General features: G+C 37.5%; 1 protein-coding gene across 1 annotated transcript; it reads right to left on the minus strand.

The window, feature by feature from the left end:
* Nucleotides 1–1,236: 1,236 nt before the first annotated feature.
* On the minus strand, nucleotides 1,237–1,432 carry LOC116889291 (60S ribosomal protein L39-like). The gene has a single exon (XM_032890422.1). It carries the CDS (start codon nucleotides 1,400–1,402, stop codon nucleotides 1,247–1,249), a length of 156 nt encoding a protein of 51 aa, XP_032746313.1. The 5' UTR covers nucleotides 1,403–1,432; the 3' UTR covers nucleotides 1,237–1,246.
* Between the last annotated feature and the right edge of the window lie 23,411 nt (nucleotides 1,433–24,843).

Below are 24,843 nucleotides of genomic sequence, written 5' to 3' on the forward strand. Positions count from 1 at the left end.
CTTTCTCTCATGTGGAAACAAAAAAAATGTGGGCTTAGGAACATAAAATGTATAACTACAGAAGGGTAAGGGCATTAGGAGAAAGAGGTCCAGGTAGAAAAAGAACGATTGAGAAATGGTGGTAGGAAGGGTGGATATCACCAAAGCAAGATGGAGGGGTGTGTGTGTGTGTGTGTGTGTGTGTGTGTGTGTGTGTGTGTGTGTACATATATACACATACATACATACACGCTATTGAGAGATTTGGGTGAGAGAAGATACCCAGCATCCATCTCTGGATTACACATGCATGTATGCAACACATATGTACACATACATCTACCCCTCCACAAAAGTGTTATTTAAACACCCACTGGCTTATTTTTATCTTTAAGTAAACCACTAAATGTTTGCATCTTAGTGTTAACACTTATCTTCATGACTTTCTATAACTCACATAGGGAAATAATTTGTAGGGGTGTAAAATATTCATCAGAACACAGTGGTAGAGAAATGCTGCTCTCTTAGGGTCTTAAATATCACTCTTAACAAAAAATTATACATTTATTTATTTATTTATTCATTTATTTATTATTTCATGTATATGATTACACTGTAGCTGTCTTCAGACACACCAGAAGAGGCATCAGATCCCATTATAGATGGTTGTGAGTCACCATGTGGTTGCCGGTGATTGAACTCAGGACCTCTGGAAGAGCACTCAGTGCTCTTAACTGCTGAGCCATCTCTCCAGCAATTTTACATTTTAAAATCATGCATTATATGTAATTTTTAAAATTTTTCCAGTTCTCTATGTTTTTGTGGCTTCTAAAATAGCTAAGAATTTTTAAATTCTTCTAAATACTTCTGAAGTTCCTTAAAATAGGGGCTGGAGAGATGGCTCAGCATTTAAAGAGAATTTGCTGCTGTTGTGTGAAACTGTCTATAACTCTAGTTCCAGGGAATCTGCTATCCTTTTCTAGTATCCATGAGTACCAGGAAGTACATGTAGGTAAAACACAAATACAAATAAAATTCATAAATCTTAAAAAAAAAGAACTTAAATACTTTTGTATGATCAACCAGTTTGTTTCTTCTCATGTTCTCTTAGTATGATTTTTTTTAAGGTTCTAAATTTTATTACTGACAAACACTCTAATTCAGACACAAGCAAGTCTCCAGGTTAAAAATGTTGAAATCCATCTGGCCCGACTGATCAACCGTCGCACTTCAGTATAAACCTTCGTTCTTGCCATTGTGTGACTCCTTACAGACCCAGCTTCGTACTCCTCCAGTGTCTTCTCTTAGAGTTGAAGCTGATTTTGTTACCAGTTTTCATCCGAATCCATTGAGGAATAGGACGATTTTGCTTTTGTTTCTTTGCCAGGAATAGCTTGATTCTGAAAGTCATGTGAGAAGACATGGCGAGGATCTGAATCAGGCACAGAGCGCACGATGGCAGAAGAAAGGAGAAGAGAAAGCTAGCACGATGTTTTGAAATAACAAACTGGAATTTTCACAACTTTTGTTTGGTAACATGTAATGAGCATTTTTTTTTCCTATACCCCTACCATATTCCAAGTGTTCTTTTCTTAAGGCTATCACTGCTTTTTATTGCTTTCTTAGTAAGCTGAGAATTAGTTTGTATCGTTCTGACTGGTTACAAAGGTGAGAGCACAGGATCCTATGCTCCAAACAAAATGTTGCGTTTTCTGAGAAAAGCCGATCAGCCCAGAGAATGTCACACCTGGCTTAAAGCTAAGCAACTTGGAGCTCTTACCAAAAGTATCTTAAGCAAAGACAGCCCTCACTTTGATCATGAACTGTAACGACATAAGAGTGGGAACATTCTCCATTCCAGAGAGAGCCTGTATACTGAAGGAATTTGAGAAACGGCAAGAAGGAATAAAAATAACTGCGTATAAAGAAAATCCTGGCAGCATTTAGTCTGTATTCTAGCCTCTAAAGCTGTACTACCTGGAAATTCTTTCAGTTCTGCCAGGAAGCACTCAGTTACATGAACAATAAAATCTACTTTGTGCTAAAGTTACCTTTCCAGTTGGAAAAGATTAGGACACTAAGCTAAGAAAATTGTTTATTCTTTTGATTTTTGTTTCCTTGTGCTAATATTAATAACTTCCTTACCTCCCAGGTTAGAAAGATTTAATAAGACAAGTTAAAACGCACGGATGCCTATAGTCAACGAAGTTTCTTTTTGTAGAAGGCGTTGGTGGGAGACTCCTAACTGGTCAAAATGCCAAAACTAAGAGACCTAAATACTTAGCTACAAATGGACACCACTCCCTGAGGCTCTAAGGCATTTAGTGGTTACTGGGTGAGGGAAAGACATTTTCTTCAGTGATATGACTACTGGTGATTTATGTACACTTCTATAAATAATCCTTCACCCATGCTCATACAAGCAACCCTAATTAAAGTCAATCACGCACACGCACACACACACACACACACACACACACACAAACACAATCATACATATGCTCAAACACATATAATCACATACACTCACACTTATGCACAAAACACACACACACACACACACATTCACACACATAGACACACACACACACAGCAAAGCAGGAATGGAACTAGTGGAGGAGAGGAAGGTAATCGGCAGGAGCAAGAGGAGCACCAGGGGGTAAAGGGTGTGGGAAATGCAGTCAAAGTACATGTTCGTGTATTAAAATGTCATAACGAAATCCATCACTAGGTATCATCGATATATGCTAATAAAAATTTTGAAAATCATGCATTGCAACACACAAGGTATTATATATTACAAAGTATTGAATATAATCAATATTTTCTTTATATACCCAAATAACAAGCTAGATCACCTCTATTGCTTAGAATTAAATGCTCGCATCCTAAATCGTTGAACACAAAAATGACTTAAGACAACTTTGAATTTCCTCTGGAAATCTGACAAAGTTTAGGGAGCCTTTCTACAGTGACTTTTCTATCTAGAGGATTCACCCTTCAATAGAGCCAATCTTGAGGATGCAGGAAAGCAGTGACTATTCAGAAAATGTGTTTGGATGTGTGGAATTAGACTTAGAGAAACTCAGAATGTCCAAGTTGAAACAGGTGAAAGAGATGTGGAGGAAGGAAAGAAGAGGAAGAGTAAGAAGAAAAAAAAAGAGGAGGAGGAAGAGGAGAAAGGAAAGGAGAAGGAGAAGAAGGAGAAGGAGAAGAAAGAGGAGAAGGAGGAGGAGGAAGAGGAGGAGAAGGAGAAGAAGGAGGAGGAGAAGGAGAAGGAGAAGGAGAAGGAGAAGAAGAAGAAGAAGAAGAAGAAGAAGAAGAAGAAGAAGAAGAAGAAGAAGAAGAAGAAGGAGAAGAAGAAGAAGAAGAAGAAGAAGAAGAAGAGAGAGAGAGAGAGAGAGAGAATTTTGATTGATTTTTTTTAAGTCACAGACTTCTCCTAGACTAGATATTTCACTCAGCTGAAAGCAAAAGTTAGCAAGATTTCAGGCAGCTACCTCATATTAAGCAAAAAGGACTCCCACACAACCAAATGTTCTGCAATGGCAAATTTGGCTGGACTATTAGAAAAGCAAATCTCTGGTTATGGTTGTGAAGAACTTTCCAGAACTGATTTGATCATGAGGGCTCTGAACTTTATGGCTTCCAAAAATGATGGCATTATTGGGAGGTGCTAAACAGTAAGATGTGGGGGTGGTAATTGGAATTAATAAGTCAGTGAGGGCAAGTCCTTCAAGGCTAAATATTGCACCATCATCTTCCCTCTTCACTCTACCGAAACTTCTCTTCACAACAGAATGAAAACTCTGGAACCCTGGACACAATAAATCTTTTGTCCCTTAAGCTGTTTGTGTTAGGTATTTGGTCACAATGACATGCTGAGTAACCAGTACACCGCACTTGGTAGAAAGCATATGTGACCAAACTCTTTACACACATTCAATACCAAGGGGGAAAAGGCTCAAATAAGAAAGTCAAATGAAAAAAAAAAAAAAAGAAAGTCAAATGATTCATCTGTAGCATATAGTATTAGGGATGTAGGTAGGGAATAAATGCCAAGAGAACCTCAGCTGCTCCTACAGTATGCATGGTGGCTCTAAGTCTCAAAGGTATTTTACCCACATTCTTCTTGTGACCAAAGCTGTAGAAGGGCTCTGCTGAAGCAGAATTAAGGCTCTACATTTTAGAAACTAAACAAGACAACATGATGCCTCCAGATGGAAACCCTTGAATGACTGACTATTCTAACATTTCCCATCTCTGGGATTCGATTTGAATATGTGGCTAGGGAAAGCCAGATTTTCCAGGTGAGGCTCCCTACTAGGAAGTGGATCATTTGAATGCAAATGCACAATAAGGCACACAGCAAGAGGCTGACAGTAGCAAGAAAATTGTTTTATTCCAATTGTTAAAATAAAAACCCTCTCTACTCATTTCAGCACACTCAAGGACAGTCGGCTGATAATAGCAAAATAGCTACGAGTTTTCCTCATCATTGAAGAACAAAAATGATTTTTAATTTAGAAGGAGAGCTTTATACTTAATATTCTTTGTTACATGCTCAGTTCTGCCAAAGACCTGCCAGATGGCCTTAGTTTGGGTGGAAAATACCTTATTCATCACTCAGCTATAACAATATAATAAATCTCCTCCTCTTCTTATTCCTTATGTCCCCCCTTCCCCTCCCGTCCATCCACCATCGATGAAAAGTCTTGGGATCTCACAATTATTAAAATCACAAGTGAACAAAATAGACTATTATTGACACCTCCCTCTTCCCCTAAATGTCACCAAGCCCACTCCTAATAAAACTAATTTTAGTCAGGTATGGTGGCATGCTGTTAATCACAGCACTAGGGAGACAGAGGCAGGGGAATCTGTGTAGTTTGTTGGCCAGCCTGGTATACAAAGTGAGATCCTGTCTGAAAATTAAAGACACCCCCCAATCAAAACCAACATAAAATTATAGGTAATTAAGGAATACTGAAAGCAAGAGACATAGTCTTCCCCCAGGAAATCCCTTAATTATTGATCCAATACCAGTGGTCAGCTCTGAAACAATACATACAACTAATGCTAAACAAACTGAACAGGTTATATGTATATATTTAGATAAATATACTATATATTTATATACATAAACAAGGATTAGAAAATAAAGGTCATGTGATAGAGAGAGAGTAGGGAACAGTTAAAGGGAGGAATTGCAATTTCAAAAAAATTATCTTAAATGTTTAAGAGAAATGAAACCAGTTTCATATCTGAGGCATTTTGGTTCCTCCATGTCCAGAGATAGTTTTCCCTTGATAAATAACACTAACTTGGTAGTATCTTCGAGTAAATATGGAATGTGAGTCTTGGAGTTTTAACAGACCAAGCTGGAATAAATAATGTCAGTTCACTTCACAACAGAATGGAAATCTGGTGCCCCAGTGAGGCCAGAGGCAAAGGGTAAATTGCCCCTGTGATCCAAACTGCCTCCATTTTGATCTTAAAAACAAAGCAGCCCAGAAAAGAGAGAGCAACATTTTCATTAACGTTGCAGATTTACTAAACACTGGGGAACAATTAGTTAAAGTTCTACGCCATTCAGGAACCATTCAATCATTTTAATATGACCTTTTCTTTTTATGAGTAAACGACGTGGATTTAGCTGGAAGCAGAACATTACAGAATAAGAAATGCCAAGAGGAGCAGAATCTGGAACAGTTAGCTATTTCCCTGACAATTAGAAATCTTAGCTTAACCCTGTTGCAAGACCATCTGGCATGCTTTACTTCCCAGTCTTAGGTACACTCTTAGCCCCAGGGCATCTCCTACTTTTCCCCCCACCTCCTTAATTCCAAGTTAATCTAGGACTTTGAATGAATTCTAAGACTTCCCTTATGAAGGAACATTGCAGATGTTCTCAGAGAACTACCCATTAATTAACGGAGGTTAGACCTTTGGATAAGGTTATTTAGCTCATGTGCGCCCTACAATTTACTGGGAGAGTCAGATCTGTTTATCAAGGATGACTCAAAGATACCCGGAGGTTCAAAGTTTTCAAGGCCCTTTGTTATTTCTATAGATTTTTTTCAGCCTCTAAATGAGAGAAAACATGAATACCCAATTATTCCAATTACTAGAAGATAAGTCTGACTTATTCAAATTACCGATCAGATTGAGAATATTTGATACTAAAAATTGAGGGAAGAAAAAGTCAAAGCAACACTAAAAACACATTACTTGGTTCCTAAAACACTACTAGACTTATACTATTGCTAAACTTGGCATTGCTTTTATTTGGAATCTTGAAATAAATATTTTTAAAATGTCAAAAATGATGACTGAATAATCAGATAAAAAATAACACTCAACAATTTACTGCACGCAAAAAAAAAGCCACCTCAACCACAGAGACAATCCCAGATTGAAAGTGAAAGTGTGGAAAACGATATCCAAAATCCAAAAACGATCTGGAGTAACTAAACAGAGATGTTACAAAACAGATTTTTAGCCAAAAAAAAAAACCAACCAGCAGAAGAGAAGTTATTTACTTATTGGTAAAGGAAAAAAAAACAAGAAGATATAATAATTAGGGTGAAAGAGACAATAAAAGAGGTATAAAATGTGCTCTGAATATTTTAGTCTAATTTTATAAAATAAACATGAACTAAAGAAACATATAGATACTAATATGATAATATTGGGTGATATTATGGATAGACATTCAAAACTTGAGTCATCAAGGGGTAGATCAGAAGAGCTGAAAGAGGGGTTGGAGATTTAGCTCAGCGGTAGAGCGCTTGCCTAGCAAGCGCAAGGCCCTGGGTTCGGGCCCCAGCTCTGAAAAAAAAAAATTAAATTAAAGAAGAGCTGAAAGAGCTTGGTGAGTTTAGTATCCTCACCACGTAACCATGCAGATCTGAAAGTGGACCCCCATTATCCACATAAAAAGCAAAGCACAGTGGTTTATAGCTGCAATTCTGAGCACTGGGAAGCAGTGGCAGAAGGATCCCGGGGCGAATCTAGCCAGGTAATACAGCAAATCAAGAAGTCAAGGTTTAGTAGAGACCTTGTCTCAAAAAAAAAAACAAGGTGGAGTCAGATGTAGTCCTGGAATTCTGTAATCCCAGAATTGGGAGACAGATAGATTTCTGTAAATTTGAGGCCACCCTCCTCTACATAGAGTTCCAGGACAGCCTAGGCTACACAATGAGACCCTGACTTGAAAAAACAAACAAAAGGCACAATGCAATAGAGGCAGACATCCAGTGTCAACCTCTGGCCTTTAGACATGTGTGCATGGGTGTGTACATCCCATTCTGAGTAGATCATGAAAACACACACAAAGGAGATAATCCAAGTTAAAAATAATGAAGATGTATTATAGTGAAATTATACCATAGACCAAAGACTATAGACCCAACAGCTAAAGAATACCCTATCCAATGGCAAAAGGATGCAGAATGCATAATTTTCATCAGCATATGGAATAGTTTCCAAAAGCGATCTTATTTTAATCCATAAATGAAGACTCGATAAAAGCAAAAATAGTCATTGGTGGTGTCTTATCAGAATACAACAGAATAAAAAAAAAACACAACCAAAGCCTGAATGCTGTGCTGTTTTGCAATTTCTTTCAACCAACTACTTGATGCTTTACTTTTGAATTCAACCTCACTCAAATTATCAGGATGTAATCAGGAAGCAGTTGAAATGTTTTATTTTTTTTAAAGCCTCTAGTTCAATTCCCACTAGAGTCCCTGTTCTCCTGGGAACCCTGTAAGCACAATCTTTAGTGTCTGACTTTCTGTCAGCATCCTGGTGTTCCACAATAGCACCCAAATGAACCAGGAGGCTTTGCATATGGCGCTCTAGAGCTTCCCATCTAAACAACTGCCAATCCTTTTTACAAATCAGTTCCGAAGACTACAAACAATAGGTTCTGTTAGTCATACCAACATTCCCACTCACTGCCACCAATTTCTCTGTAGTAATTGTTTTTGCTTTTGTTGTGCTAAAATATCTGACCAAAACGCAAGTTACAGAAGGAAAGATTCCCTGACTCAGTGACTGAGAAACTGTAATCCCATCATGTCTTGGAAGACTTAGCAGTTGGGAAAGATGTCTTGTCACATTGCACTTGTCCTCAGAGAGCGCAGGGAGATGTATGCTGGTGCTTCACTCTCACTTTCATGTATTCCTTTTAATTAAGTCCTGACCCCTAATCCATGGAATAGTACTATTGACATTCAGGATCAGCCTTCCCGCCTCAGTTAAAGGTCTCTGCGGGAGGGTGCACCTGGTCCTGCAGTGATTTGATATGCCAGAGTGGGGGGAGGGTCCCCCTTCTCAGAGGAGTGGGGGGGAGGGGGGGAGAGAGGAAGGATGGGGAGAGTGGGGTGGTGGGGTAGCTGATATTGAGATTGGAGTGAATAAATAAATTAATGAAAAAATGAAATCAAATATAGGCAAAAATATTTCTCTGAGAATGCCCTCAGAGACACACAGCATAGTCTCTGTAAATCGTACCAGTTGACAATCAAGGCTGATCATTTTATTTAAGTTTATTGCTGCACTGTTTACAATGGCCAAACCCAACCCCTGGACCAATAATGTGGTATCTACGAACAAAATGAGGACATCATTGCTTTGATTTGTTTTGTCTTGTTTGTGTGTTTTGCAGGAAAATGGATGGAAAGGTGTGTTAAACAAAACAAACCAGAGATAGAAAGGGTACTCCATGTTTTCTCTCATGTGTGGGAAGTAGAATGAAAACCAAAGAGTTACATGAAATTAATAGGGGAAGTACTAGGGAAGAGGAAAGATACGGGAGGAAGAGGGAGAGCCAGGATGATACAGAGAGGTCAAAGGGAGGATGAATACGACCTGACTACAATGTGGCTATCTTTGAAATGTCGGAGTGAACCCCAGTAATGGGTCCACTTATAAATACATTTATACATACCAATTTACAAAGCATCACTTCTCAGTAGCTTCAATTTTTAATAAGTGAAAAGGTGTTCCTTCACATAGTTTGAGAAGCCGTGGGCAAAGCAGCATATCCTAGTGGTATCAACAGTATAGCAAGCAAAAATGAAACAATGAGGTTGGAGCTTCTACAGGAGGGTTGTGGGAATTTTCTGCCTATCCCTATTCTCAGCTCTCTCCACTTCTGATAAAGCCTTCTCATTACTCTCCATCAATTCTCATTGACTGGGTTTTAAGGACACAATCGGTAACGTGGTCTTTTCCTCTTTCTAACATGAGAGCACCTGAGATGTAGACTCCACAGTCCCATAAGGCAGTGGAGACCATCGGTTAATAGATCAGGACTGGAGGACATCGCTGAGAAGTATGACCTCAAGTTTGTTTTTGATACCTTGCCTCACCCTCAAATTAAGAAGTCCCACCCACCTAAGGAACAAGCAGAAGCCTGTCTAACAAGCAAAGAGCCGACCACAATAAAGACTTAGGAACAACAGCAGCTGCAAACTGCAGGGCAGAGCAGAGCCTTCTCTTCCTCTCAAATCCATTATTCAGATGTCTCTCTTTCCTTGATTAGGCTGTGAAGAGGGGCAAGACAACAGAGATACAGTGTATCTTTAGTATCTGCTTCAGGATAGGCTTCTTCAAGGAAATGCGAGGGACAGTGTGTGGGAGGCTGCTTACATGGAAGGCCAGGTCTATGCATTAGTATTTGTATCCCGTCCCATACATATATAATTACATTTTAAAGGATGAGCCGCATATTCGCACATTGGAATATTAGTGGACCTTTCAGAAGTGCATGTCAGTGCAAACCCTTCATTAAGACTTTAATAAAATATTTCATCTGCTCTTCGAGTGGCTCCAGTTTCTACCAGGAAGGAATGTGGTATACATGTTGATCTCATAAAAATTAATTATGACTTTCTGGTTCTTTTTTAAAAGTTATGCTAGATATGCTAATTATGCTTAACTAACACATGATCAGAATTTCTGAATCTGGTGGTATAGTTGGAATTTATTTAGCTTTGCCTAAGACGAATCACCTTTCCCTTCACTTAAATCCTACCTGTGAATATTATGCTAAAAGTTGATTCTATCAACTCCTCCCTATCACTTACATAGTTGTACAATGCCTGTCACCCCCCACCCCCCACCCCCAGATATGGCCTGAAAAGGGAATGACTACACACACTAGGGTCTTCCCTCAACTCTGGTAAATGCACTCAATGAAAAAAAAGGAACTTACTGAATTAACATAAGTTGTCCATTTTTCTAGTTCTGCCTTTGCCTTCTCTCCTTCCACCTTGAGATTACACAGTGTATGTGGACAAAGCCTACTCATTTGCCCCAGCCCAGTGCACCAAGAGGTACTTAATGACTACCTTGATCCCAACAATGAAGACTCAAGTGGCATTATGATGGCTCTCTTAGTTATTTGCATTTGCGTTATTCAATCTTGGATGATAAACCAGTTCTTCCACAGCTGACATCTGATTTGTATCTCTGGTTGCAGAGTATCAATTCTCAACCATATTCTCTTCCACCAGATACCGAGATTATGCAATAGGCGACTTGTCGTTTTGAGCCTCAGTTCTTCTACAGAGTATGTATGTTTTTTCTTTGTTTTTTGGGGTTTTTTTTTTTTTTTTTTTTGTTTTCCTGACACAGTCTCTTGCTCTTATGCCCAGACTTGCCTTTAAGTTCCAGGCTCAAGTTATCCTCCTGCCTCAGCCTTCCAAGTAACATGGACTACGGGTGTGTGGCACAGCCATCTGTTCTGGGTAATTCTTAATGTATTTGTATCATTGCATACTGTCATGAAGTCAGCACGCATTTGGGCAGTAGTCAACTTTTTCTCCTCGTGCTTCTAAACGTCCTTCCTGCTTGTTTCTAATCATCCTTTCCAGTGGCTTTTCCTCCCATGGCATTTCCAGGACTCTTCAGAACTGCCTACAGGGCATCCTTCTTGAGTCTTTTATCTCTGCATTCTAGACATTATATCCTGTTCCTGTTAGTCCTCTTTCAAAGAGTCTGCTGCATTTTGAGAATATTCTGCAGCTCTTTCCCAAGAGCAGCAGTATTAATGATGGGGGTGTCACAAAGAATAGAACATGCCAGGAAGCAGGAAGGCTTTAGATCTCTTCTCAGACCACACCGTGTAGGTGGCTACATCCGTGAGGGGGCTATTTTATGTATTATTGTGTGTATCACATCATGTAACTAATTATAGTTTAAAGGTCAAGCTGCATATTTATGTATTTGGACGTACATGTGGCACTCATAAATGCATGACTGCACAAACCCTCCATCAGGAGCTCAATAAAATGTCATGTCTGCTCACACAGGACCCCTAGTTTCTGGGACTAAGAAAAAAGTATTCGTGTGGATCTCAGAACTGTGAATTACTATTTCCTGTTTAGTTTACCTCTGTTAGGTATACGTGTAGACGAACAATGATTGAAATCTTTGTGGCTCATGAAATTGCTCAGACTGAAATGTACTTACCACCATCTAATACTTAACAACTTCCAAACCCCAACATTTGATCCCTCTTAAACTCAAAATTACCCTGGCTTAGAATGACCCTGCCTGAATGACTTTTTTTTTTTTTATTAACTTGGTATTTCTTATATACATTTCAAAGTGTTATTCCCTTTCCCGGTTTCCGGGCAAACATCCTTCCTCCTCCCTTCCTTATGGGTGTTCCCCTCCCCCCCCCCAACAGTCTAGTTCACTGGGGTTCAGTCTTAGCAGGACCCAGGGCTTCCCCTTCCACTGGTGCTCTTACTAGGATATTCATTGCTACCTATGAGGTCAGGAGTCCAGGGTCAGTCCATCATATAGTCTTTAGGTAGTGGCTTAGTCCCTGGAAGCTCTGGTTGCTTGGCATTGTTGTACATATGGGATCTGGGCCCCTTCAAGCTCTTCCAGTCCTTTCTCTGATTCCTTCAACAGGGGTCCTATTCTCAGTTCAGTGGTTTGCTGCTGGCATTCGCCTCTGTATTTGCTGTATTCTGGCTGTGTCTCTCAGGACAGATCTACATCCGACTCCTGTTGGCCTGCACTTCTTTGCTTCATCCATCTTGTCTAATTGGATGGCTCTGAATGACTTTCTTACATGCAACTGATCTTGAGGAGCTCAGGAGTAGTATGGGAATGCAAAAGATGCTGCCAGCTATGTCTAACCCAGCCATCAATGCTATGGCTCTGTATCATTTGCTGTGTCACTTTGTATGATTATGTCCATAGCTTCACTCAGAACTCTTTTCATTTATATTGTTATACTGTTACAAAATGCCTCAGGCAAGCATTCTGGGTAAGTTAGCATTTATTTGAACTAATGTCTGTGGAGAATGGGAAGCTGAAGATCAAAGGGCCACACCAGGGTGGGAGGGGGTGGTCCTTGCAGCATCATAACATGGTGAAGGGCATAATATGGAGAAAGAGACTGAGAAAGAATAAACAGGAGCTGATCAAAGTAGACACTTCCTAGCTATCTAATTCTAGTCTTTCGTTTCACTTGAGCAACTTTACCACTCTTGAAGTTCAAAGAACATGGTCTTCTGGGACTTTCCTCTCCTCTCCCATGGAGAAAGACACTTTCCCATTTATACATTCACTTTAAACTTCCTTTGCTCCATATACACATAAGCATTGTTACTACTCATATGAAGTGACCATGGCATCTTACTGGTTCTTTCATTAATAGAGAATTAAATATATTCTTTCTTGTTGCATTGCTGGTCATTGAATTCAGAGTCTCACACATGTGAGGTAAGTTCTCTATCACCCACCAATATATTCTTAGCCCCTAAAAGTAAATTTAAACACCTGCTCATTTTTAATATGCTTGCACGTAAGTTATGATTACCATGTATAAGCTTCTTTCAGGAAGAGATTTTTTTTTAGCGGGATTGGAGTAGTTAATGGCTTCTGCTCTAGAACCACTCGATTAGGATCCACCTATGGGATTAGATAATAAGAATTCTGTTTTCTCTGGCTCAAAGGCTTGCCACAAAACAGAACGAGTCTATGGAAAAGAATTGTAGAAAGTAGGAGATGTTAAGCAACTATAGTTTTCAATCTTTCCTCCTCTTCCTAAAAAAATGTTGCTTATGCTTTAAGACCTGATTCTTCCTTCTACTATATAAATGTTTGCTTCTATAGTCCCACTACTCTCACCCCTCTCTGAACTGACAATACACTGATAAGGACTTGTGACCTATAGAGACCTCCATTTCCTTACCCTCAGCCTGTGAGCATTAGTACAGTTTAGTTATTTTAAAGCGATGTTGGGAATAAACAGACAATTTTTGCTGAGATGAAAACTACAAAAAAGAGGAACAGGGTTTCCTAAGTAAAACATTGATGCGAAAGTGTGGCGAAAAAGGAGATATACTTGCCAAACTGTGTTTCACAGGCAAAAGTAGCTGCAATCCTAAAGTAGAGTCTATCACATCAAGATGTACATTTAATTCACGTCGACATTGGTATCTACTCAGGAGCACATGGTGTGGAAGGGGAAGAGATTTCAATGAGCTTGGTTTGCCAGTTAAGTTTGTCCAGTCCTAGCTGGAGTTGTTGGTTGATAATAAGCCTCCCTTGTGGTTAGTTCAGCATGTAGTCTCATGAGATCTTCTTTCCAAGTTATTAAAAGTTGGTTGGAAAAAATAAAGAAGTTATTAAATGCTTTATTTAATTCCATCTGTAATGTTTTTATTAATTAATTAGTCAATTCATTAATTAATGTATTCCAATGGTAATGTTTTCACTGGTTAAACTTTCTTTGGACTCCTTGTGACACCTACCAATGATAGGACTCTGATAGGATAGATTCTTGAAGTGAAATGGAATATTCTTCTGTTAAAAGCACAATATCTGCTTTTTGAATGATCTGTATTTAATCAATGATGATAATAAGATTGAGGATGGTCAGCACAATCATCATCAAATGGAAAATTAGATGACAGAAAGTCTAATTTCTGGATTAGTCTGCTTTCAGAAACATGAGATTAATAACTAATTCTTATTGGACTTTTGCTGTGCGCTTGGCACTGTTGTAAATTCTGTGTATTTTATTCACCCACTTGAGCCTCATAACAACCATAGGAGGTGCCCAGTGTTATCAAAACTGATTGTACAAAAATATAAATTGAGGCAAGGAGAGATTAGATAATTTTTCCTTAGGTTACTCAGCTAGTGAGTGGAGGCTGGCCCTAGAGTATGGGCTATTACCTACTTATGCTGGAAGGAAAAATGAGATGTGAGCATTAGGTAAGTTTTACAGTTTTCCTTTTCTTTTTGTTTTACATCTTTAAAATGGTGCTCCTTTTATGGTAAGAATGAGGAATGACATTAAGAAGGTATAAGTAAAGCATAATGGAGGATTTCTCAAGGAAGAAGGAATAGCAATTGTGGTGGTTGGAGTAAGATGGCCCGCTAGGCCCACACATTTGAATGCTTAGTCCTCAGGGAATGGCACTATTCGCAAAGGCTTTGGAGGTGCAGCCTTGTTGAAGGAGGCATGTCACTGGGTTAGGTCTTTGAAGTTTCAAGAGCCCATTCTAGGCCTTGTCTCTGTCTTTTTGCCTGTGGATCAGGATGTAGCTCTCGACTCTTCTCCATCACCATGCTGGTGCCATGCTCCCTGCCCTGATGATAATGGACAAAACCTTGGAAACTGTAAGCCAGCCCCCAAATAAATGCTTTCTCTTAGAAGAGTAGCTGTGATCATGTGTCTCTTTACAGCAACAGAACACTGACTAAGACAGAAGTTGGTATCAGGGACTGGGATAATGTCATGACAGGCCTGGTAATGCTGTTTGTTGGAAGAATATGCAAGACTTTAGAACTTTGGCGTAGAAAAGAAGTTGGATACTTTAAGCAATGCTTACTGGCCCATTCTAGTAGAAGCATGGAAGAAAGTACTGAGGGTGATTTGAACTGCAGAGGCCCATCTCAAGAAGTTTCAGAGGAAAGAATATCAGTAACTAGCCTAAGAAAAAGATAGGTAGACAGACAGACAGACAGATAGATACATAAATGGCTCTTGCAAACCATTCTTGTGATATTTTGGCAAAGAAGGTGGATGCTTTCTGCCCTTGTCCAAAAAGTATGCCTAAAGCTATATTTTGGCTTAATTGCTTTAGAAGAAGAGATTTCAAGGTGGCCTAGAATTGATGCTGCCATAGGGTTATTAGTATTCACTTTTATGCTCTCTTATGCTGACCAAGGAAAAATAGGAAGTGTTCAGTTTGAGGAGAAAAGGAACATCAGGAAGTGTAATGGAACCAAGGCCAGTGCTCAAGGAGATAAAATGTTTAAAGAAAACCTGAAGTTGAATGAAGTAAAAAGAGTGGTGACCTCAGGGCAAGACCCTACCAACTAAGCTTCCAACTTGTGAAAAAAAGAATTAAAAAAAAAAAGCTTTGGCAATGAAGGAAACCATCAAGAACGGAAAGCTGATGTAAATGTAACTGAACGACGAGACTGAGCTCCAGCCACATCAAGGAGTAAAACTTGGCAATTTCAGCCGTGTGGTTCTGGCTTTAGAGTCAAGAATAGAAGGAAGGGGCTGTGGAATCTCTCTGTGGTGACTAAAGAAAGCCACCGAGGACAGGCATGTGCCAGGGTGTCCCTGCAAAGAGACCCAGAGAGGTTGGGGATTTAGCTCAGTGGTAGGCGCTTGCCTAGGAAGTGCAAGGCCTGGGTTTGGTCCCCAGCTCCGAAAAAAAGAACCAAAAAAAAAAAGAGAGACCTAGAGAGCCCATTCTGTGAAGCTGTGAAGGTGAAGTATGAATTGCCTTGGAAACTTCAAGACTTTGGAGATATCATAGGTACATACTTTGGAAAGATGCACATTAGGTCTAGAACCAGCCTAAGAGAGAGAGAGAGAGAGAGAGAGAGAGAGAGAGAGAGAGAGAGAGAGAGAGAGAGAGAGAGAGAGAGAGAGCAGTCAATAAAGCTTAAAGGAATTAGAGATCTGAAGAGCACTTTGATATCAGACATGGAGATGCCCTGCTGGATTTTGGAGTTTCACCTGCAGAATTTTGGTTTTGTTTTGGTCCAATATTTCTTCACTATATTCTCTTACCATCTTTTCGAAATGGTATATTTTCTGCTGTTGTATGTTAGAAATATGTCATCTGCTTTTTTATATTTTCTGGGGGCTTGAGATTAAGAGATTACCACAGTCTCAGAAGAGACTTTGGACTTGGACTTTTAAACAGTATTCGTGACAGTGATAGACTGACTATGGGCACTTTCGAGGTGGTACTGAAGGCATTTTTGCATTATGATGTGGCTACTAGCTTATGGAAGCTGGAGGTGGAATGCTAAGATATTTGAATGCTTACTTGCCAGGGAATGGAACTTTATGATAGCATTAGAAGGTAGGAGGTATATCACTGGATGTGCTTTGTTTCAAAACCCCTTGCTCCCCCTCCCTCCCTCCCTCCCTTTCTACAGATCAGGATGAAGCTCTCAAGTACTTCTCTAGCACCATGGCCATGCAGCCATGCTCCCTGCCATGGTGATAATAGACTAAGCCTCTAAAACTGTAAGCAAGCCCATAATTAAACACTTTCTCTTATAAGGGTTGCTATGGTTATAGTGTTTTTTTTCTCAGCAATCAAAAGGTGACTGAGACAGTCATGATAGTAATGGTCACCTTGAGAGTATGTGACCTTTGGAAATCCATTTAGCTTCTTAGTAGAAGTTTGTGGGCCTTGTGGTACACACTTTTAATTTCAGCACTCAGAAGACAGAACACATGGATCTTTGTGGGTTTAAGCCCAGCCTGCTCTACATAGTGAGTTCCAGTCTTGGTTTCTTTTGGTCATGTGGAAGTGTAAGCTCCATAAACTCTTTCCTCTCCAACTTGCATTTTGGTCATAGCAATAGAAACCCCAACTAGGACAGAGGCAAACCCAAGTCCTTTGCAAAAGGAGCAAGTGATAGTTACGGAGCCATCTCTCCAGTCCTGAAGTAACGAATCTCGGAGAAAAGGCTCAGCTCAAGATAAGTAAGGGCTTTGTACTCTTGCTAAACTCATTAAAAGTATGGAGGGATATTCAGAGACCATGGCAGGTTATGTCTCATAAAAACTAAATAATTATAATTATTAACCGGTATTATGAACCAGAATAAAAAAGTATTCATCTATTTTCCCTATTTATATCCATATGCTTTCTATGCTCTATCTTATTTCAAACACTGAATTTGTTCTTTTGGGGAATTACACAAAGATTTCAAGAACAAGACGACTATTCTCTCAAATCCTTTGGTTTCCTCTTTCTAGCTGCTGTCTGCTTTCTCTTTGCTTGCTTCCTGTCTTACTTCAACCTTCTCACAGTTGCCAAATGTGTGTTGCTTGTCTCTTTCATTTTCTTCTGAATATAGGTATTTTGAGGCCCTCTCTGGATCAGATGTGTATTTTTAAAGGCATTAATTTTATGAAACCTGGAGCAGTATCTTATCTGCCAGTACACTATCTTAGCCCTGGGGCGTTGATTTTTCCACATTAATCACAATGAATTATCACTATTTTTTAAAGGTATTTTTTTATAATTTATTTTTTACTTTATGTACATTGGTGATTTGACTGCATACAAGTCTGTGTGAGGATGTCGAATCCTCTGAAACGGGAGTTACAGACAGTTGTGAGTTGCCATGTGAGTGATGGGAATTAAGCCCAGGTTCGATTGAGAACAGTCAGTGCTCTTAAATGCTGAGTCATCTCTCCAGCCCTGAAGTACCAATTACCAAGCAAGCTGTGACTTTTCCCAAAGCAAACATTGACAACTTAGGATCAAGGATCAAGGTAAATTCCACTGAGCTACTGTGAACATTCACCTGTTTTTTGCTTAGTTTTCCTTATGTCTTGTGTGATGGACCGTCAATACTCAGCAGAAGTATTAGTATAGGCAGAGAGCTTAGATGTTGACTGTTAAGTGCTGAAAGTTGTCAACAGCAAGGACTCACATGGCAAGAGGGCTTTAGTGAACGGTGCTGGAGGTGAAACTTTCAATATCATCACACTTTTCTTTTAAGGAAAGGTCTGTTCTGTCACCTTCTGGCTTCAGGTAGCCCTAGGCATTTGTTGGCTTGCATTGGCAGGACTCCAATCTCAATGTTCATCTTTACATAGACTTCTTGTGCTCATCTTCAAGAGATAACTCATCTTGCATTATGAAGCCAGTGCACTGAGTTCGGGGTTGGGGTTTTCAGGAGATACTGGATCATGGAGGCTCTAATTATCAATGGATTTGTAGTTTAAAGGGATATTGGGACCTTGTAGAAACTTTAGTAGGTAGGCCAGTTTGGAAGAAGTGTGTCATTCAGGACATACCCTTAAAAGGGATATTTCGTTCCTGCTTCCCACTGGCAACCATTAAGTGGACAGCACTGCTATGTCACATACTCTTTACAGGATGTCCTAGAAACAACTGGACCCAATGACAATGGACTGATGCCTTTGATTTTCTTAGGTACATCATCACCGTCATCATCATCATCATAGAACTCTGACTGATAAAGATAGTATTCACGCATGAGAGCGTTTGCTGTGGAAAATCTTGAACAGTAGGCAAGTCATGGCCATATCAGTTTAAATGATACAAAACAAAGCTAAAATGCCTGGCAGAGTCCAGGATTTTTTGCTGTTGTTTGTTTTGTTTTCTTTTATTTTTCTGATTATCCTAGTAGCTGGTAGAACTGTTGGTCAGTTGTTAGCTACAAACCTTCTCTGGCACTGGGATAGCTATCGATCCTTTGAGTTTTTGAAACATGCATCTAATCAGTGCTTCCTGCACAGTACTCATGGTTCAAAAGTCAAAACCTCTGGTCAGGCAAATTTTCCCTGAGTCCTCTTTATTTATTTATTTTTTGTTACTGAGTGTGAAGGTAATTTTACTTGTAATATTCCCAATTTGAAAGCATTTCTTTCCCCATTTCAAGTCAGCTAGCAAACATGTAGAAGGTTATATCACATTCATATCTGTCACTGCATGGACGTAACAGTATCATTTTTATATCAAAGAAATGCATCCATCCACATTTAGTACAATTGTATTCTGAAATTTTCAGTGACGTAAAGGAAGAAAAGAACTAAAGCTGATAGTTTGTTCAGTTCTCATAATTTAGAGAAAGATTACAACACTTTTAAGATCAAAAGGAGCCTATAAAAGTAAAAAAGTTATTTGCTATGGCATTTTTTCTCTAAAGACTTAAAGTTTCAAAACTCCATCAACTGTCACAGTTAACATATTCTTTCCTGTTACAGTAGAATTGGAAGAGTTGATCCCTAATTTCTACCTTCCTCCCATATCATGTCTACTTAATTTTTAATCGCTTTTATTTGCTACATAAAACACATACCCCTACAAGTGCTTTGGCGATAGCCTAATACTTCTATGAGTAAACACTCCAAAGCTCATGGGACCAAGCAACATCATTCTAATGCCTACTATATCTTTATTTATTGCATATTGTTTTGTTTTATGAATGTGCTACCAACTGGTCAAAATGCCCCCTCTTTGAATTATAAATACCCATTGAACTGAAATTTCTGGAAACTTCCCAGATCACCTGCTGTGCTCCAATGAGTCTGGCTCTCCCTAGTGTGACTCTAGGGTTGCTAGGTTTCTGATTTACACAAAACAGTCTACTCTTTGAGCAACTTGTCCGGAGAAAAATACCTGATACTCAATAGCCCTATTCATGCAATTAAGTAAATTGTAGCACTATTGTACTAATACACCAATATATAAAAACAACGAATCCAGTGAAAGGCAGAGTTTGTTTTAAATGCATTTTTATGTCATAGCTCCTTAAAGCTAGAACTTCAGATACTTAGCCTGTGTGTTCAGGCACTTTGGAGATGATAATATGTAACAATACTATCTAGGCTATTCTCCAGCCAAAAATGTATGAAAGATTATAGAGCTGAGCCTTTAGCCAGTTTGTACCTAAGATATGTTGGATGATAAGAACTCCATTTCTAAAGGTGAAGAAAAAGACATCAATAGTAGCCTTATCAACAATGAACCAGGAGTGCAAAGGTAGCCTAACAGACATATTTGGAAATGTAAGACACTGGTTTTTCTTTTAATCAAACAAGGCATTTTTGTAGACACATATATAAATAATATAAACATGCTTAGCCTAAAATTGAAAAAAAAGATTTGGAGTAGGTAGAATAATTTTGGGAAAAAAATGAACTCTGTCTAATTACAAAGTTTATTAGATACCAGCTTTTGGAACAAATTATCATAATTAATGATTTTAGACAACAACCATATGTGTTATGTACAGTTCAGAAGCCAGAAGTCTTAAACCAATGTCACTGGACTAAAAGTGTTAGCAAGACTGTATTTGCTTTGGAGGCTCTTGGGGAGGATCTGGTTCCTTGTTTTTTTTTTTTTCAGCCAGCTGTGTTCCTTGGCTTGTACCTACACTGCTGTCTCTCTCATCTCTAATTCCATCATTAAATGGAACGTTCCAACTGAACGTCACACCTCTTGGATAATCGGGGAATATCGTCCCATCTCAAGGTACTTAGCTTATTCACATCTGCAAAATCTTCTTTACCAGGTTAAGTAACATATTCCCAAGTAATGGTATAAACATCTCTGAGACATCATTTTTCAGTCTGCCATATTAAAGTTATCAAGCATGTATAGGATTTGGTGCCGGAGAGATGGCTCACCAGCTAAGGGCACTTGCTACTCTCTCAGAAGAGCCTAGTTAGAATCCTAGCACCCACATGCCAGGTCACAAGCAACTGCAACTCCTCCACTGTCATGAGATGTGACACTTTGTTGTGGCCTTCATAGGCACCATGCGTGAGGCATACATGCAGGCAAAAATCCATACACATAAAGTAAATAAAGTTAACATATAAGACTTTCCAGATGTGGTGATGTTCATATATAATCCCAACACCTGAGAAGCTGAAGAAATAAGTTTGAGGTTTCTGCTAGTCTATTATCCACTGTGAGGCTCTATCCAACACAAAGAAAGAAACAAACAAAAACCTCAGAGAATATGTGGTGTTGGTAAAGGAACGGATACAAAGAGCAGTAGAACAGAACAGAGCACCACCTCCTCAATATGCCTAACTTAAAACTAGAATAGAAGCAATTCAATGAAGGAAAGGTACTATTTTATTTTGTTTTCCAATAAATGATATCAGAGTAATAAATATTGAAAAAATCCCAGTTGAGGCCCAGCACCTTATAGAAGTTTAGTAAAAGTAGACAATAAGCTTAAACTTAAAGTGTAAATCTTTAAAGCTTTTAGAAAACTAGCGGACTATCATTGGGATTAAAAACTAGGCAAAGCTCTCCTAATCTTGATATCAAAGTATGCTTTGTAAAATGAGAAATTAAGGAAGCTTCAGCAAAACGAAAAATATCTGCTCTGGGGGAGGGGGAGAAGCATTTCAGCCAGGTATGGTGGCACATGCCTTTGATCTCAACACTCAGGAGGCGAATGCGAGTAGCTCTCTGTGAATTCAAGACCACCTAGGTAGTGAGTTCCAGGATAGCCCAAGCTGTTTAAAAAATTAATTTCTGTAAAGAGAAGAAAAATGATAAGTTACATAAGAGGGGAAAATATTTATAAACTATATAGTTGACAATGACTAGTATCTAAACTGTATGAAGAACTCTAAAAATGCAAAAGTAAAAAAGGGGGGGTGCTAAAGAAATATGTTAAGAATACGGCTTCTTCTCTTTCAGGGTACCCAGATTTGATTGCCAGTACCCACAGAGTGACTCACAACAGTTTGTAATGCCAGTTCTGGGTGACCCAATTCCCCCTCCTTGACTCTGCTGGCACTAGGCACACACATAGTGCTCAGACATACATGCAGGTAAACTACACATGCACATAAAATGATGGAATATAAAAAAAATTACATGACCAAATATGTGAACAGATGGTTCATTGAAGAATAGTATGCAGGTAATAAATAAAGCCAAGAAATGTGTTCAATACACATTAGCCACCATAGACTGCAAATTAAGCCACAGTGAGATAGAGTGGCTATCTGGATGGTTAAATTTTTAAACTAGGATCCAATGTTGACAAGAAGGTGGTGAAATGGATCGCTAGTGCATTGCTAGTGGAAATGTAAAATGTTGACATTCAGGAAAGCAGTGTGGCAATTTCTTATAAAGGAAAATTACAGCTATCATGTGACTGAACACTTCCATACCTCGGCATTTATCCCAGAAAAATGAAATCTTACATTTGCAACAAAACTTGAAGATGAATGTTTCTAGCAACCCTATTAACGAAAGCCTCTCCTCTGGAAATAATGTTTGGTGTGTGAATGTCTAATCACTCTGTGGCTCATTCATATCATGGAATACTACTCAGGCAAGAGCCATTCATACAAAAAAGACATGGAATGAATCTCCAGAGAATGATTCTGAATAAAAAAGTTAACCTTCCCTGGGATTACATACTGGCAGATTTCATTTATATAACTTTTTACATTTTGTTATTCTTTTTTTAAAAGATTTATTTGTTATATATTAATTACATTGTCTCTGTCTTCAGACACAGCAGAAGAGGGCATCAGATCTCATTACAGATGGTTGTGAGCCACCATGTGGTTGCTGGGAATTGAACTCAGGACCTCTGGAAGAGCAGACAGTGCTCTTAACCTCTGAGCCATCTCTCCAGTCCCCATTTTTGTTATTCTCTTCACTTCTGGAGACAGGGTTTTGCTGTGCAGCTCAGGCTGATCTTGAACTTATGATCACACTGCATAGTTGCTTCAATCACTATAGGTTTGCTTTAGTTAAAGCTTAATCAGGAACACATCATCCAATTATGAAGTTACTCATAATGATCCTGCTTTAATGTGGTTTCTAGGGATACTACATAGTGAAAAGTAAAGGCGACTTTAAGAAAGGACATAAAATTAAAATTTGTCAACCATCTTCTTAAGGACCTTATGATCTGCCAATTACTTCATGAAACAAGCTAGGATCCCTAAGCCAGAAAGGCCTTAAAGTCTTCTTCTTCTTCTTCTTCTTCTTCTTCTTCTTCTTCTTCTTCTTCTTCTTCTTCTTCTTCTTCTTCTTCTTCTTCTTCTTCTTCCTCCTCCTCCTCCTCCTCCTCCTCCTCCTCCTCCTCCTCTTCCTCCCCCCCCTCCCCTTTCTTCTCTTCCTCCTCCTCCTCCTCCCCTCCTCCTCCTCCTCCTCCTCCTCCTCCTCCCTCCTCCTCCTCTTCTTCTTCTTCTTCTTCTTCTTTCCTCCTCCTCCTCCCCTCCCCCTCCTCCTCCTCCTCCCCCCCCTCCCCTCCCCCCTCCTCCCTCCTCCTTCTGTTTAGTTTTGTCTAAAATATCTAGTACTGAAATACAGTATTTCCTGTGTTCTGAGGACTATCAATAGTGGTACAATATGTCACATCGTGCCTCTTGATATGGCACACCAATGATATAACTCCTGAGGTATTTCACCAAAACCAAATAAGGCCAGCTCAATAGTCACAGAGCTATAACCACCTTAATTATTTGACTTCTCCTTATGTGCTACATCTCAAATGACTCTTGGAAATGAATGAAATAACATGACTTTTATAGGTATCACTATTTAATCTCAACTTTGAGATAGCTGGAATACAGCATATTGATAGAGCCTAACATGTACATACGACATTTAATTCCCAGCACTACAAAAAGAGATCTGAATACACTTTTTTTTCCTAAGAAGCAGATGTAGTTCATAAACATATGAAAAGATATTCCACGTCAGTAGGCAAGGAAATGCCAATCACATCTATAGCAAGAAGTTAGGCCTGGTGGTGCAGGCCTATAGCCCTCAGTTATTTACTATTTTTTTTTTTTGTTTTTTTTTTTTTTTTTTTTTTTTTTTTTTTTTTTTTTTTTTTTTTTTTTTTTTTTTTTTTTTTTTTTTTTTTTTTTTTTTTTTTTTTTTTTTTTTTTTTTTTTTTTTTTTTTTTTTTTTTTTTTTTTTTTTTTTTTTTTTTTTTTTTTTTTTTTTTTTTTTTTTTTTTTTTTTTTTTTTTTTTTTTTTTTTTTTTTTTTTTTTTTTTTTTTTTTTTTTTTTTTTTTTTTTTTTTTTTTTTTTTTTTTTTTTTTTTTTTTTTTTTTTTTTTTTTTTTTTTTTTTTTTTTTTTTTTTTTTTTTTTTTTTTTTTTTTTTTTTTTTTTTTTTTTTTTTTTTTTTTTTTTTTTTTTTTTTTTTTTTTTTTTTTTTTTTTTTTTTTTTTTTTTTTTTTTTTTTTTTTTTTTTTTTTTTTTTTTTTTTTTTTTTTTTTTTTTTTTTTTTTTTTTTTTTTTTTTTTTTTTTTTTTTTTTTTTTTTTTTTTTTTTTTTTTTTTTTTTTTTTTTTTTTTTTTTTTTTTTTTTTTTTTTTTTTTTTTTTTTTTTTTTTTTTTTTTTTTTTTTTTTTTTTTTTTTTTTTTTTTTTTTTTTTTTTTTTTTTTTTTTTTTTTTTTTTTTTTTTTTTTTTTTTTTTTTTTTTTTTTTTTTTTTTTTTTTTTTTTTTTTTTTTTTTTTTTTTTTTTTTTTTTTTTTTTTTTTTTTTTTTTTTTTTTTTTTTTTTTTTTTTTTTTTTTTTTTTTTTTTTTTTTTTTTTTTTTTTTTTTTTTTTTTTTTTTTTTTTTTTTTTTTTTTTTTTTTTTTTTTTTTTTTTTTTTTTTTTTTTTTTTTTTTTTTTTTTTTTTTTTTTTTTTTTTTTTTTTTTTTTTTTTTTTTTTTTTTTTTTTTTTTTTTTTTTTTTTTTTTTTTTTTTTTTTTTTTTTTTTTTTTTTTTTTTTTTTTTTTTTTTTTTTTTTTTTTTTTTTTTTTTTTTTTTTTTTTTTTTTTTTTTTTTTTTTTTTTTTTTTTTTTTTTTTTTTTTTTTTTTTT

The sequence above is a fragment of the Rattus rattus genome, chromosome X (assembly GCF_011064425.1).
Source record: "Rattus rattus isolate New Zealand chromosome X, Rrattus_CSIRO_v1, whole genome shotgun sequence".
NCBI classification, from domain to species: domain Eukaryota; kingdom Metazoa; phylum Chordata; class Mammalia; order Rodentia; family Muridae; genus Rattus; species Rattus rattus.